This window comes from Anoplophora glabripennis, unplaced genomic scaffold, assembly GCF_000390285.2.
Source record: "Anoplophora glabripennis isolate ALB-LARVAE unplaced genomic scaffold, Agla_2.0 scaffold84, whole genome shotgun sequence".
In the NCBI taxonomy this organism is placed as follows: Eukaryota; Metazoa; Arthropoda; class Insecta; order Coleoptera; family Cerambycidae; genus Anoplophora; species Anoplophora glabripennis.
In genome coordinates, this window is record NW_019416213.1 from 421,404 (window position 1) to 437,589 (window position 16,186).

Genomic DNA, 16,186 nt, shown 5'->3' on the forward strand with positions numbered 1-16,186 from the left:
TTCACTAACAGCTGTCACTGAATTTCTGCTTGTCCAGTCTCAAAACGTTTATATTCTTTATCATAAAGTAATTTAAATTTCTTAGGCAGTAATTCTTCATTGGCTTCATTGGGTCTAGCAGCAGCTATTGCTAGAATATTATCCATTCTGCCTTTTCAATATGTCTCCTCAGAATCAAACATCAAACTATCAAAATCAACAAATTTGCGGGTGTCCTAGATACATCTTGGATACATCGTTTACATATTGAAAAACTGTTTTCATTCTCATTTACATTTAATTATTAAATTTGAAGTAAATATTAAATCAGATGTCTAAGTAAAAAATAAAACGTTGTATGCACCACGGGAGATACTAGGATAATTATGCCCTTAGGCGACTTGCTTTCTCCTGTATCTCCCTTGGTACATAAATAACTATTTTTACTTACGAACAATTTTATGAATTTTCTTTTACTCATATTTAAAGTATCAATTCAATTCCTGAAACTATTCGTGTATCATTGAAGCCAGTAAGTACACTAAGCCCTTTTTCATTCCACCATCCACAGATTTATTAGATACCGATTATAAACCGACGTTTCGGTCCCCGACAAACAAAAATTATCAGTCGAAACAACAATTCCCGTAGATTAACAACCGGCATCGGTCGATAATAGCGGGGCGTGCATTTCTGGGCCTTCCCGAATAACGAATGGGCTCCGGCAAGTTTCATCGCCGAATTTGTCGAATTCCGCCTAATTTATACTGACCGTAACGTCAAAATCTATTGTTAAACTTAACTATACGGCCCCCGATGAAACACCGTAATTGTGTATAATGTAGTTTGGTCGCCCCGCTAGGCCCTAATGGAACGGTTTCGAGATACTCTAACTGGATGGAGGTTCTAAGTTATGTGTCTGTAAAGTGGTCGCGTGACATTTTGCGGCGATGATGCGGCGAGATTTTGTAAAAAATTGTGCCTAACGCGACTTTTCAGTAAGGGGAAGGGGGAGTAAGGCCCATTTTGAAATAACACCACTGATTTATTAGAAATTCCTATACTTCAATGAAATTCATAAATTTACAGTCATAAAAATTTTATGTAAAATTACACCGCAGGTAATGTAATCTTACAGCATACAAGTAAAGTTACATTAAGTTTGTAATTTTACACTCTATGTAGTTCACCGAAAATGTAAATTTACATCATCGACATATGAACATTTACGACACCTAAATGTAATTTTACTAAGAAACAGGAAAACTGCACAGCATTTTTAAGAAGAAAAAAATATAATTTTTAAAATATACTTATAAATATTTTTCCAGAGCAGGTTACGACGTATTAAGTGAGGGGGAAATAATTTAAAAAAATTAAGAAATTCTATTAACGACACACATTCTCTAGACTGATATAAATAATATAAATTTCTGAATTATATGTAAAGATAAAAATAATACAGAATATTATAAACCAATTAATTAAACAGATTTCTTAAAATAATAGTACAATGTAAAACTTGATATAGCAGGTTTTTTACGAAGGCAGTAAAAATTAAAAATAACGTATACAGGGTGTTAGAATTTTGACTGCCTTAATTTTAACAGTTGGTAGAATACATTAAAATAAACAAAAACCTTATATGACATGGATCCTAAACTCAACCATTTCCGAGAAAAAATAATCAAAATCTCCAACTTGATGTACAATAGTTCAATTAATTAAGGAATACTGACATAACTGCGTGCAAAGAATACCATAAAATACAATGTTTATTACTTTTTTAAACTTTGTGCTTAATTCTAAAGAATAATTAGCGTCTTAATACATTTAAAATTCGATAAAATTCATATCGAGCAATGTGACAAGGGCGCGACGGTTTATTAACACGAGGTACTAACAGTCCCGCAACCAGCAATACATAATTCAGTTGATATCTGAAATTTGACTGTGACGGAGTGTTTTTTGCGTACCACTATTTCCTTTTCTTCAGGTGTTTCTCCTTGCTAAAATGCTAAAATAATAGCAGTCAAACTTCTTACACCTTGTATAAAGCAATCCAATATAATATGCACACATATAAATTTTTATGTATTTTTTTCCTCGAACTTCAACACACTGTATCTCGAAAGCAAAGAGTTTCCGCGCATGTGTTTGTTGAATTTTTTGTTTATTTATGACGTAGAAACCACCATTAAAATTTGTATATCATCGAAATTTGTAGAAAATTTGGGTGTAGCAAAGAAAAAGTATGAGTGCATCTGAGCAGTTACAAACTACAAGTCAAAGATTGCAAATCACAGGAGAGACTGATCTAATGGACCACAATAGGTCTCGACAGCGCGCCGCAGTCTTACTCTTATTATTGAACTAACACACAATCATGTAGTTCACTTTGTGGTAAAAATAATATCTGCATTAGAATTGTTTTCATTTTATGGGTTGTAGCGAATTTATTGTCACATAATATTGGCAAATTGAAATGTTTACGAAGAACCACCATGATTCATTCGATTTGTAACTAGTCATGTTTTGTAAAAAATTTAATTACAAACATTTTTTCCTCTTACATTTTCGCATAAAATCAACTATTGAAAAGATACATAATTGAATAGGAAGAAAAATATGACATTTTTCGAATTTTTTTAACATATTGTGCCGCCAAAAGTTAAGCACAGGTTTATTTTTATGCGCATAGAAAAATTTTCATTTCTAGTGATATTTGAAAACCAGAAAGCCAAAAATCTCCGTGGATATACGATTCACCCAAACCAAAACAGATACCGCCTAATCCAAAGGTCGGCAACTGGCGGACCGCGGTCCAAGTCCGGACCGCGGAAGGTAAAATACTGGACCGCCAAAAATTCTTTGAAAGTATTAATTACTCAAATAAATTATTTAAAAAATGTTTTTTACGTTTAAGTGCCAATCTTATCATTTTTTCTAGTATTTTACAATTGTGAGAGTATTTTGAGTTCTTAATTAGTAAGCAGATTAAATTTGAGTCCAAATTAAAATAAAAAATAAGAAATATGAATTTTTTTTCTGGACCGCGTTAAAAATTTTCAAAAGTATCCGGACCCCACCTAAAATTACTTGCCGACCCCTGGCCTAGTCTATTAGGCATTATGTAAAACAAAAGATAGAGGTATATCTAAAATTGCCAAGAACGATTAAACCAAAGAAATCCAAACCGCTTCTAGTTCCGATCTCCAGACAAGACCAGACATTTTTCCGGTTGGAGCGGTGTTTCCAGATAAACCCCAAATTCCCAATTACAATGCCCATCAGCAGCGTAATAACGACACAGTAACATCGGGCAGCGAAATAATAAACCCCTTGCATAAATCTAAGTGAAAACAAAACGCTCGCCGGCTGCGCCCCGCGAGCAAAGAACGGCAATGACCAAAGCGACTGGATAACTCCCGTCTCATTGCAGCCTATGGAAGCGCAATGTTTGGACTGAACGTCGCTTCGCGTCTCTCCACCGGCCGAACACGACCGAGCGGGCGCGAGGGCTTCGAGCGGCACCGCCATTTACCGAAACGGAAAACAGAAGTTCAGTTCGACACGACGCGTTGTAGTGGGTGTTGGTGTCAGGGCGTTTTTACGGGCACGACGACGTAAACAATGCTTCTTGGCCATCGCGTACAGCTTCCCCTGAATAAAACCGTACGATTTGGAGGCGTCTGAGGGCCCACCTGCATGGGAGAGTGACCAAAGAGCGGACATTTTATTGTTTTTAATTCAGTTTTTAGTTCTTTCGACCAGCTTCAGTTCCAATAGGAAAACCTACCCGGACAGTTAAATTCGCAGTTTTTTTATTTGAAAAAGGTTCAGTTCAGTTCGAATCTCCGCCACGTGCGACATGGAGGTTTCAAAGGTACTCCTGACGAAGTTGTTGTTGTTAGTGACTGTGTTGTTCAATTTCTTCAGCGGTGTTAGAGGCGATTTCGAGAACAGCTGGACGATGTACATGGAACAACCCTGTTGTTCGAGCACAGGACCCCATCATGTCAGGCATCACAGAGGTTTGTTGTAGTTCTCACTACCTGCTATGGAATAAGCCAGATTTTTAAGGGTCGAAAACGGAGATTACTCTGTTTTCTGCACGTTACAGTGGAAATTTTTGTGGAAGACAAAACAATTATATTGTAGAAAGAGTGGACGTAGAAGACGATTTAAAAATTGCTATAACACACATGTTGGCCCATTTTAGATGGATTTGCAGATTATAGGATAAACAATGACAAAATAACAAATTACACAAATTCTTGATTAGTTTTCAATATACAGAGAGTTTCTCTCGATTTTTGTTGGCCGTTGTATCTTGGTTGTTACGAAAAGTATAACAAAATGTTCGAGGATTTTCGAGTATGATTTTTCAATATAACGCAACGGCGTACCTACTTTTTTTCATAATTTCATATTTTCAGAGTAATATTTGTATTAATACGGTAGTAAATTTATATAGGTATTTTTTTATTAGCTGTTTTTCTGGGGGAATTATTAAAATTGCATAATGAGAACTTAATAAATAGGTATTCATTTCTATGCTTTCAATTTAATTACCTTATTCTAAATGTTCATTCATCAAAATTTTACCATGATTTGTTGGCTTTATCAATATTTGTTAGTTTATGTTGAAACATTGCAATATTTCTTTTAATTTTCCTATTTAATTAAACATCGATATTTCAACATTTATAGGTTTTGGAAATTTCATTGTTGTTAAACATCTTTTAATTTGAAGTTGGTATTGTGGCTAATAAGTATATAGGGTGTTCTCAAAGTTGAGTCATTTATTTTAAAGGCTGTGTAGAACTCATAAAAAAGTCGATTTACCAAAAATCGTTTAGGTATATAAAAGTGGTCAAATAAAGCAATTATTAACAATTATTTTAAAAAATTGAAATTTAAAAACTATAATACAAACCTGATTTCTTGTCATTTTCGACCACTCCGTTGTAAAAACATAAATTATTTGTTTATTACTCCGCGACACAGGGTATTTAAAGGAACAACGAGGAGATTAAATAAATTGTTTATTTACTAACATGGACCTAGTGCTCGTTGTTGGGTCGTTTTCGACAATTTCTAAAATTTCTTCCTCGACCTCCATCATTTCGCGTGGAGGAGGTCTTCCAGCATGACCTCCTCCTTGTTCCTTTAAACATCCTGTGTCACGGAGTCTTATAACTAAATTTACGAACATCCACGGAGCGGGATGATTTTGTAAAGGAAACCTTTCCGCGTTCAAGCGACACGCTGCGGCTGCATTTTGTTGATAATCCCTGTAAGTTAATATTATGTCCACTAGTTCATTGTTTTCATAAATATTTAATGCACAAAACACCCACAAATCAAAAATAATATCACTCACTATAGTACGAATTATTTAGCACTGTCAAACCGAAAAGCGCACAAAACCGTGCAATTACAGAAAAAGACATACCCAGTATCAGTAGTAAACAAACAATTTATGTTTTTACAACGTAGTGGTCGAAAAAATTTTTTAAATAATTGTTAATAATTGCTTTATTTGACCACTTTTATATAAACGATTTTTGGTAATTTGACTTTTTATGAGTTTCACCAGCTGTTAAAATAAATGACTCAACTATGAGAACACCCTGTATATTTATGGTAGACTAAAAGGTTTATGTTGACAATTCTAAAATTGTATTAATTGCTTATTAAAATTTCTAAGAGTATCCAATATAATTTTATTTAAAATATTTCCTTACTGAGTATATGTACCTAGGTTATTATACCTAATGTAATAATAATAATTATTATTATTCAAAGCCTGCAAATTCATAAAAACGTTTACTTTTCATACCATTATCTTCACAAATCTAGTTCGGACCTTTATAAGTCAAATAGTAAATTCACTTATTTTAAGTTCCAAAGAGTTGACAAATGAATTTTTCATTTACGTCACTTTGACTGAGTCTGTTGGACCTTACCACTTTAGATACCACGCCATATTGTATATTTAACAAATAGTGCAGTCTAATTTCTTTATTTTTGTTGTTCACATGGTTTCAGTTGAAAAATTTTCAAAAATCCAAAATTTTCAATACCTAATGCAACCAATTATGACATTTTTTACCCTAGTAGCTATTCAAAAGTTCTAGGATATATTTTTTGGTAATAATTCTTTACATAAGGCAATAAAACATTAATTTTTTTATAAATTGTATTGTATTTATAATACGTATATTATTATTCGAGTTTTCTGTATAGGGAAAACCAATCAAGTTAGTCAGGATTTGTTAATTTATTTACACCTCTAAACTTCACAAAGCAGCAGAGGATATCTATATTAATATATAATACTTTTATATTTATAAAATGCCTGTTATAAAGTGGATTCTTTAGATCGTGTTAAAAAAAAATTGATTGACTGGATAAACCGCCAATAAAAATTAACCGAAAGTGTACCACAATTGAAGGAAGACGCGTGAAACAAGCGTCGCCCCATGGACGACGCCGCCGACGCTCCGTTTATATACCCGCGACGAGTGGTGCAGGGGCAACTTCTCGGTTCCGTCATAATATTAGAACAGGATGGCAAAAAACTTAATAGGGTGGCAGTTGAAATAACAGCTTCAGTTTCGCCAAGTTAATGTAAAATTTAACCGTAATTTATCAACGCCCGCCGAAAGCCGTCGTCGACTAAACTATTTGTAGCCGTAAAGGGCCGGGCAAAAAACGGTTCGTATACCGGGAAATACGTCACACTGATTTGTGAGGGAAAATACTACCTATAGGAAGAGTCACGTCGCATTGTTCCCAGATATGACGACGATGATAGTGGCGATAATAATAGAAACTAAGGATGGTATTTTAAAGTGGCCTCGAAGCACGATGCGACCTGTTCGAGATGGGGGTGAGAGGGACCTTAAAACTTAATATACTTGGAACAAGACTTGGATAGACAGTTCAAGATTTCTAAGTATATTAGCTAGAATACCCCAAAACTGCAGTACTTGGATGTCAGTTTTGAGCTCGATTTTGAGCTATTAACAAACAAATATCCACCTGTGAACATGAATTCATGAAAGGCCGATCAACGAACACTAGTTTACTTTAAAAAAAAGCGTTTGATAGATTCAGTCATAAGATATTGTTAAACAGGTTATCTAAATTAGCCTTTTGAAATTCACTTTAAATCTATTGGATTTCTGGCTATTTCCGGTTTACCTACCACAGGTTTCCGTTGTGGGACCATTATTATTTAAAATATTTATAAATAGCATAATCGAGAGCATAACTGATGCATAGTCCAATCAAATTACTTTTTCAGGTGCCAGAAAATAGTTCAGTACCTACATAATTGAAAATATGTAAAAATTAGGAAAAATTCCGTTGAACTACTTTATCCCACCTGAATTTTTGGGTTTTATTTACAAAATGGCGTCTAAGGTTCGCAAAAACCAGTTTATTTCATTTATAAAAAAACTAAACATTTTAGAAAAAATTTATCAATTGTAGGAATTTTTAATACGGATCGAATAAGCCCAATCCGGTTCTGATCGATAAATAAATTAATTAGTTATTGCAAAAAAACCGCAATTTTTTCAAATAGCTGTATCTCTTTCAAAAATAAATATTTTTTTATGAAACTTGATGAAATGATAGCTCTTGGTGAGCAAAATAAAATGATTTTTTCAAAATTGAATAATATTTTATAGGTTTTGCAAAAATCGGTTTTATTTGAAAAAAAACCGTTTTTGTAAAATCCCCATAATTCATAGGCCGCCACATCTTTAGGAACGAGGTTGGGCTTAAAATTTTCTTTACTATTATGTGCAAATATTGCGCGAGCCTCAAATCGATTTCAAATATCGCAAAAAACGATCGAAAAATCGTTTTTGTCTCGGTTTTTGTTTCAATTCGTATCCAAATGTCGATACTGCCATTCGAAAGTTGATATTATTACACGAATTTTAAAAAAAGTCTGTCCTACGACCAACAACAAGGGACGAGAAACATTTTTTTATCGAAAAATCTGCACGACCTCATTTATTAATATTAAGGGCTGAAATTTACATATGTTATAGTTGAATACTTGTACTTCAATATAAAAAATAGTTGGTAACGATTGATCCCATTTTCTTTCATTAAACTTAATTTTTATGGGGCCCGTATATAGCTCGACACGTTGATGGGGGGGGGGGAGAAGACTGTAGTACTACTATTTAATATGTCGATCCTACGTAACGAACTACGTGTATTTTTTCTTTTCATTTATAAAGCTTTTTTATCAGTATCAATTTGTATTTACATAATTTTGAAAAAATCATTTTATTTTGCTCAGCAACAGCTATCCTTTCACCAAGTTTCATAAAAAATATTTACTTTTGAAAGAGATACAGCTATTTGAAGAAATTGCGATTTTTAGCAGTTTTTTTTGCAATAGCTACCTAATTAATTTATTTATCGATCAAAACTGGTTTGGGCTTATTCAATCCGTATTAAACATTCTTACAACCTTTGTTTGAAACATTTTTTTTTAAATGTTTATTTTTTTTATAAATGAAGAAAAAAATGTTTTTTGCGAACTTTGGGTGCCATTTTGAAAATGAAGCCCAAAAATTCAGGTGGAGTAAAGTAGTTCATTGAATTCTACGGAATTTTTTCTAATTTTTACATATTTTCAATTACTGAACTATTTTTTTGGCAAAAATGAGGTATTTTCGACAATTTTATTGGCCTAACATTAGATGCACTTTGTTTGGTTTATGCATATGATTTGAAAATGTTCACCAGTGTCAAAACCTACGGGAGATAATAATAAAATATATATTTAAAATAAAATAAATTTGTAGACATTTTTTTTGTCAAACTGTAGTCACCGGCATATAAATATTTGGATAGCATTGCTAGACACCAAATTTCCGCTTTACCCCACTCTCCTCCACAGCGTCTTGGTGCCGTCCCATTTCAGGTAATGGGAGGTAAAAGCGGCCTACTACGATGATACAGAATGCCACAATTGAACATAAACGACGGCTAGATTTCCAGGGGAAGATAAGACGTATGCGTTAATGAAGGCAAAAAGACAAACACAAAGAGGAAGTCGGCGTGGATCTGCCAACGAGGCTGTTGGGAGTCGTTAGTTTAATGCCGGGATTAATGTTAATAATTTGTTACGTTGGTATTTAAAAAATTTCAGCTCGGCGGCCGAACCGAAATCAAAGACGTTTGAAGAGATTACTCGTTACAAGGAATGGTGATCCGCATATCTAGATATAAAAGCTGTAGAGGGACTGTAGCTTCCCAATTTTCAAATTCAGGAAAATCTATCGCCTCTCAAAATATTTGTATTGTGTGTTGAATCGTGTTGGTTTTCCACTAGACTGTACAAGAGTCTAATTTTGTGCGAGTAATTTTTGAACGGCCGCGTTGTTTTCAATCGCGCAGCCATAAATTCAATTACAGATAAGCTTGAACGGAGTAATTTTGGTATTGATTTTGTATGATTTATTTAAATTTAAATAATCATTCGAATATATTTTAATAACGTTCCATTTTATCTATTATTCCGCCGCGAATAATGCCCTGTTGAACACTGTAGCTGGCTGCTCCAGTTTTATTTCAGCAAAAATTAACAATTTAACGAAATCATTTCGCGGAACAATGGACTAGTTATGAAAATGAGCGTGTATTGACAGGGAAATTTAGTGCGTCACTAATTTCTAGCCTATTATTAAACAATTTGTCGGGCATCAAAAAAGAATGTCGATTCGAGTCACTAGTAATTAATAAATGAACAAGTTGATCGTTCGGGTGGTTATTTTTAAATATTAGTGTACAGGGTGTCCGCGGTATGTTCAATATGTTAGAGAGTACCGCAAAATAAATACCAAAATCTCATGCAACTTATTTTTAAGACGGATTCTGCCATAACTCTAGAAATATATTATCAACAACAAAAAAATCTTTAAATTAAAGTTGGCATCAAATATTTTCAATTATACAATGTATCCCGTTTCTTCTGAGCGTTACCAATTTTTGATTTCAAATGAAACATCTTGTAAATTGGCGCATTTTTTAACTTTTCGTTGATTTTGAAGCCTTTCTGGTAAACAGTCATCTGCTTTACTTAATATATTTCAAAATGCAAATTATTCACCTCAGAAATTCAAACTTTTCAGTCATAGATCTAAAGATTTTTGCATTAAACTTATATTAAATTTGTTACAGATAGTTTTTTATATTTTTTGTTGATATTTCCATGTTAAAATATAAATACTACGTAATAATGACATTTTTATTATTAAAATTTACCGTCAAAGTGATGTTTGTGCTTTCTTTAACGTAAAAGTTATCTAAAAATTAGAAAATACATACAAAAATGTGCAAATAAATTTTTTATCAAGACCATAGTTTTCATGTGGCTTTAAAAAATAAAATAATTGGGGCTGTGAGCGGGATGGTTGATGAACCGAATGAATCCAAGAGTGGCTTTGTGGCATTGGCTATGTAGGGACGTGCATTGTCTTGCAACAAGCATACTCTATTCGTTAACATTTATGCAGAAGGTACCTGGAGATTTGTGGAAACACTGCGTTCATTTTCTTACAAGAAGAAACCAGATTTTGCTCCTCGCCTCGCAGCTGGTGGTATTCGAAATAGCGGCACTCATTTCAACACGCCACTACAACAACAGTCTTCAACTGACTGAGACAAATGAGCGCGCCTTCTGCTGCCAACACCTAGACGTTGAGTGCAGTGTTGCCAACTTTATCGAAAACAAAAACCACAGAACATCAGTCTCAGTACCCTTACTGTATGGATGTTTCTTAAAATTTTCATTAACACTGAATAATTTCGAGCATAATGTCCCTAAAAGCTTGCTCTTTCCAATTTTGCACATCCTGCATTGTCTTAGGGGAGAATGCTTTTTTTACAAATCCGATTTTGTAATTGTCTGTCAATTTTCGGACAAACGCCACTAGAAACTGATCGAAGCCGCCTTTTGGGCAGTCCGAGATGAGAGGGAATCATCATGGGCGATTTTGGAAAGCTCATAGAAGAGATTTTACCCGAGATAAATAAATTATGGAAGGCAGGCTCAATATATCACGATAATTTGACATTAAAAATAGATCGATGAAAGCCAAATGATGGCATCAGCCCACCGCGGGGACAACTACAAAACGGTGTCCCGAATACGCGGCGAGATCATTAATCAAAATGATAATTACCCCTTGCTTGTAATTACTTCGGTATTTTAATAAGAGGGGTGACTAGTGGAATCTTCAAAATAAAATGCTGCTGCCGAATTCATTAATCACTGCGTGGTGCACGGTTCACGAACTCATCTTTCGGGCCCGGCCAAACGGGGATTCATAATCGGAAAAAAACAAATACAATATTACAAAATTTAAAAATAAAAAATATGTCTCCTTTTTAGCACACTGTAATATTCGTACTCATAAAGGACAATTTTGTTACACCCATAACACATTAACGGTAATTTTACTTTAATCCTGAATTTTCTTTAGCAGCTTTGAAATAATTTCGTTGATATAAAAATTCTTCAACAAAATATATTTTTATAAATATATGTATTAAAACGTCAAAAGCTTGTTTTCTCAAAATGGATTAATGTTACTTTCCAACTTAACATTTTAATTTTGAACTATTACCTGAAAAAAAATATTGTCCGGAAAATTACCACAATTGTTCCTATACATATTGGTGACAAGAACAATTTGTGTGAAAATTCTACATTTACACTAAGTATGATTACTAGGCTTAGTACGGCGCGGAGTTTAACAGGACCGTAGTCAGATTTCGAATGAAAATATTAATAGGTTTACAGAAAATATGTCGCCGTCCGTAGTAGTATTACCAAAGAGCAACGCTAAGTAGAGGATAAAATACCTATATAAATTTAAATGACGCCACTTACCTGATAAACCTTAGTGTTGTGACAAGGCTTCCATGGCATATTGGAAGAACATAAAACATATTACTACGTGCTTTTCTAAGTTTTCTTTAGTAAAAGGCGACGTTTATCACTTAATATTAACTTGTGTAGGGAAAATGACCGTTCAACGTCTACTGTTGACAACGGACAGTATGAGAAATTGTTTAGGCATGAACTGTATATTAATATATTTACTAGTAACTCCTGATATGTACCAGATAAAACTTTACATGTTTTCCAAAATGGTTTTTTTTCAACACTCTTTCTATTTTTTCTTTCATCGTTCCACTGACTGGGCGTATATTATTGGCATCGTATATATTTTTTTGTACATCATCCATTACCTATATCAAATTGTTCATTTAGGAATAGTCCATGTGATTGCAATTTACGGAATTACAGAACTTGGGGTTCTCTAGTTTGTTTAATGGAATATTGCTTGAAAGAAAGGCGTTTCTAAGTTCATAGAAAAATACAGAGTCCTCAGCGCTGGACGAGGTATGGCTTTTCAAATGTCTTGTTACTTTAGTTTTGTCACAAGAATTTATAATGCGTTCACACACAGTACAAAACCGGTCATTTCCTTTAACCCATGTAACCCTCGGGATCACTGTCAAACTACATTCGAAATAATTCTCGTCTATTTCTTTTCTTCTTTGGCATTTTACTTCACTTTTCCCCTCACCGACTACTACAAGGTTCCGTAAATAACTGTACAGGCTGGTCCATTTTCGATGGGAATTCAGGGTATTTTAGAAACTACTAAAGATATGATAAATCTGACACCACGTTCTCGAGCTCGATTTTCATGGCAAACTCGACTGTCAGATCGGAAATTTGCTATCTTCATTTGTTTCTAAGTTACAGGGCGTTTTTCGTTATTGTGACACTTTTTAACATGTCTGTATCTCAGCTGTTAAATAAGTTAGAGTTAAAGTGAAAACTGCTCAAGATTAATTCTTTGGCGTAGAATTGAATGCCGGTATTAGATTTTTAGTATATCTGAAGATTTCGTAGTTATGACCCAAAGTTATAATTTCTTAAATGGAAATCGTAGCTGACCACGGCCTCGAAAAATTGAGATTTTTTTCCGCTTTTCAGCAATATACCACATGCTATTGTTATTTTTACAAACACGGGAATACGGGCTGTTTTATATATAAATTATATTTTTTTCCTTTATAATATGACCGGCTTTGAAAATACAGATAAAACTATAATTCTTACTTTTACAAAAGTCATATCTGTTGTAAAAATATAACATTTATTTTAAATGCACAACATATACTCGTATGATAATATAATACTAACGAAATTTTAGGAGATAGGTGGATAGGAACAAACGGACCGATCAGATGGCCAGCTAGGTTACCTGATTTGAGTCCGTTAGATTTTTTCCTTTGGGGTTTTCTAAAAGACATTATATTTAAAATTCCTTTTAATAATATTTCAAATACCTATACATTTAATGAATGCTACCCGAAGCGTTGCCAGAAAATGCGTGAAAAGTGTGACAGTTGAGGGACGGCAATTTGAACATTTAGCTGTCATTTTTAAAAGTTTTTATTCATGTAGGTACTTACTTAGTACTTACTTATTAATTTACGTTTAATATTGTAACTTCAGTTGAAGTGGAATAAAAATTTGAAAACTTTGTCTTTTCTTATCTGTAATATATATTTTAAATAAACGTCATATTTTTACAACAGATATTAGTTTTGTAAAAGTAAGAATTATAGTTTTGTATGTATTTTCATAGCCAGCCATATTAAAATGTAAAAAAGGATCGAATTTATATATAAAACACCCCGTATCTTCTGTGTTTGGAAAAATAACTATAGCATGTGGTATATTGCTGAAAAGCAAAAAAAAATTTCCATTTTTTAGGTCATAACCAGCTACGATTTCCATTTAAAAAATTGTAACTTTGGGTCATAACTCCGGAATCTTAAGACCTACTAAAAATCTAATACCGGCATTCAATTCTACGCCAAAGAATTAGTCTTGAGCAGTTTTCACTTTAACTCTAATTTATTTAACAGCTGAGATACAGACATGTCCAAAAGTGTCACAATAACGAGAAACGCCCTGTAACTCAGAAACAAATGAAGATAGCAAATTTCTGATTTGACAGTCGAGTTTGCCATGAAAATCGAGCTCGAGAACGTGGTGTCAGATTTATCATATCTTTAGTAATTTCTGAGATACCCTGAAATCCCATCGAAAATGGACCAGCCTGTACAGTTCAAAACGCGAGTCAGCTGTGAAGGCCACCGACCCCCGCGCCGGCTCTGTTAAACTCTGCACGTGCACTAAGCTTAACCGCTATGAAATTATTACCATGCTTAATTAGAGTAACAGGGCACTTTTTTACGGTGAATAGGTATATTTCTTCTATCATTTTCCACTACAGTAACTAGAAAACTTATTGCACCGGCAAATTGACTTTAGTCGAGGCCTACCTATTAACGATTCAAAATTATTTAGTAAAAGTACATATCTAGACATTTTTTTAACACGTAGTAATAATTATATAGTTTACACGCAGACGCGAGAGCTACATAGTAGATAGCCATTTTGTGTCCAACACTGCAACAATAAGTACACAGTTAACAATAAACTTTTTAACCCATAATAATCACGTTCAGCTAAATATTTTTCATAATGGTATCGTAACGTCTCTGGAACCTATTTAAAGCAAATATTTTGTTAGGGATAATCAATTTCTACTTACTGCTAAATGATATTTCTCTCAGTGTACATCAGAGGAATCGAACCGGACCGTTGTAACTATAGACACTTAATGTAAACTCTTCCTGCTTATTTTTGTGGATCTGTCGCCCCTAAACCTGATTACGACAAGGCCAACTCTGACCGGCTGCGTCGCGGCCTCCCTCGACCCCAGACGCATGCACCGCTAAGAGGAGAGGAGGAACATGTGCTCGCAGCGAACAGATTGAGTTTTTTTGTCCCCCGGATTCGAATTAACTCCATAATCAAATCTGATACCTACTCATTCACGGTTTAGTACCTCTATTTTTCTTCCTCGCTCCCGCGAGGGTTCCGATTTGCATAGGATACATTGTGATTTAAATTACTCTAAGAATATGAAGACGCGGACGTAATGCATGCTGGTGGATTGTACGATATTTTATACGAGACGAGGTTTTATCGGCGAATTTAATTCGAACTGCAAGCGATGTGCATCTGCAAGCAGATCTCTATGAACAGAGCAATTCACTCGATTTTGAGCGTTAAAAAAAAAATGTGAAATACAAAAGTTGCAAGATTTTTTATGAAGTTTTCGAAAACGATGTAGTCCAATTAAATGGGCTTTTAAATCGCAATTTTGGGCAACATGCCTGCATTTTTAATATAAGTTAGTTTGAGGTATAAAGTAACAATAAGTGACAGTAATTTTTTGTCAACCCCCTGCCAGAGGTGAAAAAATATAAAATATAGGGGTTTTTCAAGATAACTCAAAAGAGGTAAGAGCTAGGAAAAAAAGTTTCTGATAAAAGTTATAAAGTATAAAATTCTACATAAAAATGATAAATTGACTTTTTCTTGTACTATAAAAATTAACAGAGTTAGGGAGACTAAAAGTTAATGGATGATTTCAAAAATTAAAAAAATCATAAGCAGAAAAATTCATGATTTTTATAATTTTTTTTTCAGTCTACACTAAAAAATGTAAACTATCTTTCCAGAGAAATAGATATATTTTTTTATTTTTAATAAAAAAGTTATAACAATTTTACAAAGCGAATGTGATTTTTTATCTTTGTCGTTAATCAAAATTTCGAAAGCAACTTTTCAGGTTTTAAATAATCAATCGAATGGCATAAAAAAATTGTTTTAGTGTTAAATCATAAAAATTAACGATACAAAATTTGAAATTGTTATAACTTTTTGATTAAAAATTAAAAAATATATCTATTTCTCTGAAAAGATAGTTTACATTTTTTAGAGTAGATTGAAAACAAAAATTATAAAATTAATTAATTTTTCTGTTTGTTATAATTTCTTTAAATATCTGAAATCATCCCTTAACTTCTAGCCACCCTAACTCTGTTAATTTTAACAGTACAAGAAAAAGTCAATAGACCATTTTTATGTAGAATTTTATGCTCTACCACTTTTTTTCTAGTTCTTACCCCTTTGGAATTATCTTGAAAAATCCCTATATTCTATCTTTTTCCATCCCTGGCCAGGGGTTGAAAAAAAAATGACTGTCACTTATTGTTATTATATACC

General features: G+C 33.4%; 1 protein-coding gene across 1 annotated transcript in view; it reads left to right on the forward strand.

The window, feature by feature from the left end:
• Nucleotides 1-3,579: 3,579 nt before the first annotated feature.
• Nucleotides 3,580-16,186, forward strand: part of LOC108904475 (semaphorin-2A) — a 469,290-nt gene continuing 456,683 nt past the window's right edge. The window contains exon 1 of the mRNA XM_023456153.1: nucleotides 3,580-4,013. Within this exon, the coding sequence (XP_023311921.1) occupies nucleotides 3,851-4,013 (163 nt within the window). The 5' untranslated portion in view covers nucleotides 3,580-3,850. The remainder of the gene's footprint in view (nucleotides 4,014-16,186) is intronic.